At 45.4% G+C, this 5477-nt stretch overlaps 1 protein-coding gene across 1 annotated transcript; it reads right to left on the reverse strand.

Moving 5' to 3' along the window:
- Window positions 1-409: 409 nt before the first annotated feature.
- LOC109160520 lies at window positions 410-2728 on the reverse strand. Its single transcript, XM_019308806.1, has 2 exons — window positions 1360-2728; window positions 410-1131 (listed from the first exon to the last, which is right to left on the reverse strand). Exons 1-2 carry the CDS (start codon window positions 2726-2728, stop codon window positions 410-412), a joined length of 2091 nt encoding a protein of 696 aa, XP_019164351.1.
- Window positions 2729-5477: the final 2749 nt, after the last annotated feature.

Genomic DNA, 5477 nt, shown 5'->3' on the forward strand with positions numbered 1-5477 from the left:
CAGGAACAACTAAGTCTACACCCAAACGAGTCACTTTATACCCAGAGAATTTACTCTTAATTACAACATGAACGGAGACTAAACTCCAATACATCTACATTGTTTTCAACAACGTGACACAAAGGGGTTTATTTTAGTTATGACTGAACTTAGAAGAAGTGTTTCTAAGCTGCCTACGTACTCCTGCAAAGGAGATCAAGTCAAACGTAGTTCAAAGGACCATTTGAATAGGTAGGGCCGTTCACAGTTTAAACTCATGCGGGCCAGGAGTTTACCGTACACAGTTTAAGCTCGTGCGGGTCAGGAGCGTCTATGACTTGGGCCCACCCATAGACAGGCGAGATGTTTTAGCAGTTTAACCACGTACTACATTTTTGGTGGATATCATTCATCAACTAGTCCCGTGTGCTTAAGGGTGATAGACCTTTAAGAATTTCCCGTTAATGGGGCCAACTCGCACACCATTTTCATCAATTAGCTTGTAAGCGCCTCCTGAGTATGCTTCTTGTACCACGTAAGGTCCATCCCATTTTGGAGTAAACTTGTGCCCAGTTTTCCTTGTAATAATGATAGGCCTACGAACCGCCAGCACCTTGTCACCCACCTGAAATGAGCGAATCCTTACCCTCTTGTTGAAAGCTCTAGAAATTCGAGCTTGATAGCATTCTAAACTTTGTTGAGCCTGCAACCTCTTCTCGTCGAGAGCTTCTAACTCTGCCAACCGTAACTTTACATTATCCTCGTCTGTAAGACCTTCTTGGATAGCTAACCTTAGAGAAGGTATTTGGCGTTCAAGAGGCAAAACTGCTTCAACCCCATATACCAGTGAGTATGGAGTGCTTTGTGTTGGTGTACGGTATGTAGTTCTGTACGCCCACAGTGCTTCTTCCATCCTCTCTTGCCAATCACGTTTTGACTTCGACACCACCTTTTTCAGTAGATTGCATAGAGTTTTATTAAAAGCCTCGGCAAGTCCATTTGCAGCTGCATAATAAGCTGACGAATTTCTTTGCTCGAACTCAAAAAGTTTGCAGATTTTATCCATCAATTTATTATCAAATGGTTTCCCGTTGTCGGTGAGGATGTACCGAGGGATGCCAAAACGATAGATAATGTGAACTCGGATGAAATCTGCAACATTTTCCTTCTTCACTTCCTTTAAAGCTACTGCTTCAGCCCACTTTGAGAAATAATCGGTGGCTGCTAATATATACGAATGCCCTGCTGATGATTTGGGTGTAATAGGACCAACCACATCGAGCCCCCACGCATCAAATGGCCATGATGCTACCGTTGGATGTAGCGGTTCAGGAGGTTGATGGATAAAGTTCGCATGGAATTGACATGCTTGACATCTACGCGCATAGTCTATGCAATCCTTCACCATCGTAGGCCAGTAGTAACCCATCCTTTTGATGTGAAAATGTAACTTAGGACCAGATTGATGAGCACCGCACACTCCAGAGTGAGCCTCCTCCATCGCTTGTAAAGCTTCCTCCTCACCTAAACATCGAAGAAATACGCCATCAAACGAGCGCCGATATAACGCATCCTTGAAATATATGAAGCGAGGAGCCCGACGTCTTACATCTACCCTCCTACGCGGGTCTTGAGGTAACTTCCCATCAGCAAGGTAGTCAATCAATGATTGCCTCCAATCCTCTTTATCTACCTCATAGACAGAGGCAGTCGGGAGTTCAACAATGTCGTCAAGAGAGCTATCGTCTTCGAAGATTGGAGGGACCACCCATTTTTGGCACACGCGTAACCGAGCCTCATCTGTAGGATGTGATACAGTTGAAGCTAAAGCAGCTAGGGCATCGGCTTGCTTATTCTGTTTCCTCGGGATGTGTTCAATTGTAGCATCTCCCAGCCAATGTAGGAGCATTTTTGCGTAACTGTTGTATGGAATCAACTCTGGTTTCTTTACTTCATAAACCCCAAGTACTTGGTTGACAATCAGCTTGGAGTCCCCATATATATTAACCCTTAGCTGCTTCATATCAGCTGCAATTTCAAGTCCCAAAATAAGTGCTTGATACTCGGCAACATTGTTCGAACAGCGTTCCGTCAAGGTAAATGAATAAGGAAGCACTTCCCCTTCCGGCGCAACAAAGACAACTCCAGCGCCTGCCCCCTCTTTGTGTGCCGCTCCATCAAAGTACATCTTCCATGGAGGTAAAACTTCAACCACAAGCACATCCTCATCAGGTAGGTCACTGGACAACTCCCATTCAGCAGGAATTGGATGATCGGCTAGGAAATCTGCTAAGGCTTGCCCCTTGATGGATTTCTGTGGTACATAAGTAATCTCAAACTGTTGAAATAATAAATACCACCTCGCAAGTCGATCGGAAAGAACAACTTTTGCCATGACATACTTAACTGGGTTTGCCCTGGAAACTAGTCGAATTGTATGCGCTTCAAAATAGTGCTTGAGTTTCCGAATTGCGAATACAAGAGCCAAACACAACTTCTCAATCGGCAGATATTTGAGCTCATTTGACGTCATCATTCTACTTAAATAATAAAGGGCATTTTCTTTCCCATTATCATTTTCTTGTGCAAGTAAAGCACCCACAGAGCTTTCTTGGGCGGAGATGTAAAGGATCAACGAGCGTCCTGGAATTGGAGCCGTCAGCACGGGCGGCTTCATTAAATAGGACTTGATGTTTTGGAAAGCGTTCTTACAGGCTTCATCCCATACAAACGGGACACCCTTCCTCATTAATCGGCTAAAGGGCTGACATCTTCCTGCTAGGTTTGATATGAATCTTCTTATATAAGCCAACTTCCCTTGCAAGCTTTTAAGCTCATGAAGGTTCCGTGGCTCAGGCATCTTCATTATAGCGTCAATCTTTGCTTGTTCAATCTCAATGCCCCTATGTCGAACGGTAAACCCAAGGAATTTTCCGGCAGCAACCCCGAAAGCACACTTCAGGGGGTTCATTTTGAGCTGAAACTTCCGTAAGCGGTCAAAGACTTGTCTTAGATGCATCATGTGATCTGTGCGAAGTTTCGACTTCACAACCAGGTCATCTACGTAACATTCCACCATTTTATGCAGCATATCGTCAAATATAGTCTGCATGGCCCTTTGGTATGTAGCACCAGCATTTTTCAAACCAAAGGGCATCACTGTGTACGAAATGCTGTAAACTCCTCATCTTCTGGCGCCATGCGGATTTGATTGTAACCGGATGAGCCGTCCATGAATGACATGATCTCGTGTCCAGTTACGGCATCTATCATTAACTCTGTGATAGGGAGCGGGAAGTCATCTTTCGGGCATGCAACGTTAAGATCTCGAAAGTCTACGCACACGCGGATCTGGCCATTCTTCTTGCGCACAGGCACAATGCTGGATATCCAAGTTGGGTATTTAACTTCGCGAATGAAACCAGCCTCTATAAGCTTGTTGACTTCTGCTTCGATTGAGGGAATGAGCTCGGGGCGAAAGCGCCGTTGAGCTTGCTTAATAGGGCGACACCCCTTTTTTACTGCCAAGCGGTGCACGGCTACCTTTGGGTCCAACCCTGGCATCTCTTTGTATGTCCATGCAAATACATCAATATATTCTTTCAAAAGTGTGACATATATTTCTTCATCTTCGTTGGAAAGGAGTGAACTAATGAAGATGGGTCGAGGACATTCAGGGGTTCCTAGATCCACCTCTTTTAGTTCATCCACTGCGGCTTGTACCCCTTCTTCTAACTCTTGAGGCGCATCCTCTGCGTCTTCACCCTCGATTGGAGTCTCGTCGTATAATGTTATATGAAATGACGATGCCATCTCATCTTGACTTGGTGTTGCCTCACAACTTGAATCAATGTTTTCTTGATTCCTTCCTTGCACTTGGGTGTGTACAATGGTTCTTGGTTGGATTTTTAACACTTCACCACACGAGACATGGATATTAACTTCTCTTCTCATGCGAGACGGGACGGCACTCCTGAGCCTTTTTGAGGGTTCTATTTCGGTAGGAGGGTTGGTCTGCTCTTTTGAACTCTGAATAGGCCCGATTCTGTCATGTACTGATTTTCTTTTAGCCGGTTTGGGATTCGGCCCAAGTCTACGGAAGACTGATTGTCGTGACTCTACATCTCCGATTCTATCAAAAACAGACTGCTTCTTGTCACTTTTTTCCTCATCTGTAGAAGTGATGCAATTACTTGTGGCTCTGTTTATGAATATTCGCACTGGTTTAGGGGGAACATAACCCAACCCTTTCCGTTCATGCGGTTCCTGCTGATTTGACTTGCCTTTCCCACCAGCTTCTGGGATGAGTTTCCCCAGCTTCTCTGGCTCTTTGGGATTATATCCAGCTTTGAAGAGAAGTTTATAAGCATTAGGGTTGAAGCCGCCAGTGCGCTTAGCGGGCACTGTTTGACTTGTCTCAACTTGAACTTCATCTTTAAGTGGTTTAACTGGAGCTGCTTTTAATGTTTCAATCCTTACAAGTGGGAACACAAGTTCCTTGTCGCAATGAGCTTGGTCTACAACCTGCTTGCCTTTCCACTTTGGATCAAGAGGCGTGTCAACATTGCTTTGCTCAGCCTCCTCTACAACTTGTTTCTTCAAGTAAAACTTTGCATCCGCAAAGTATGATTCTGCTTCGATGAAGGGGGTTTCGTCAGCGACTACTTTTTCTATCACCCCGCCTTTTTCAAACATGAGGCATTGGTGCCAGGACGAGGGAACTACTCCATTCTCATGTATCCAAGGCCGGCCCAGCAGCATGTTGTAAGACGTCCTTGCATCTATCACATAACATAGTGTACTCGAGTTTAGTGTTCCGATCCTGAGGTCGAGTCTGATGGTACCGAGTGCTCTTTGTCCGCCTTGATTAAACCCTTGAATCATTAAGCGGCTTTGAGAGAGCTCATCGGTGGAGATGCCAAGTTCTTTCATAGCTCGGAGTGACAGAATGTTCACCGCCGACCCTTGATCAATCAAAATCCTTTTAATCTTTTGCTCGCGGGCATACCCTTCAACGAACAACGGACGATTATGTGGTGTACCACCAAGCAATAGATCCTCATCTTTGAAAGTTATCTCGGCGGTATAAGACGCGGCTTTGTGGACTTGAACCTCGTCACCTCCTTCATTCACGGGGAATGAACATTCCCCCTCTTCAACATGTCTCCCTTTAATATTCAAGCGGGTTCTAGGAATATTTGTACCATGCGGAGGAAGCGCCTTCGGCATGTATTGAGCCAAGGCGACTGGTGGTCGAGGCTCGCCGGGACGTCCTTTCGTCTTTGTGTCATAGGCGGGGTCCCTTGCTGGGTTTCTCTCAACCCATCGCTTTGTTATTCTCTTCAAAGATCTAACGTGTCCAGCATCGTTCCTTTGCTTTTTGCGGGTAACAACTACCCAATCCTTCTCGCATACCGGATTAGCCTGTGGTGACTCTGGCGGTTGCCTAGTAGCATGTTTCACAATGAATGGAAGCGGGCGTTTGTATTGCTTGCCCC

This window comes from Ipomoea nil, unplaced genomic scaffold (genome assembly GCF_001879475.1).
Source record: "Ipomoea nil cultivar Tokyo-kokei standard unplaced genomic scaffold, Asagao_1.1 scaffold2848, whole genome shotgun sequence".
In the NCBI taxonomy this organism is placed as follows: Eukaryota; Viridiplantae; Streptophyta; class Magnoliopsida; order Solanales; family Convolvulaceae; genus Ipomoea; species Ipomoea nil.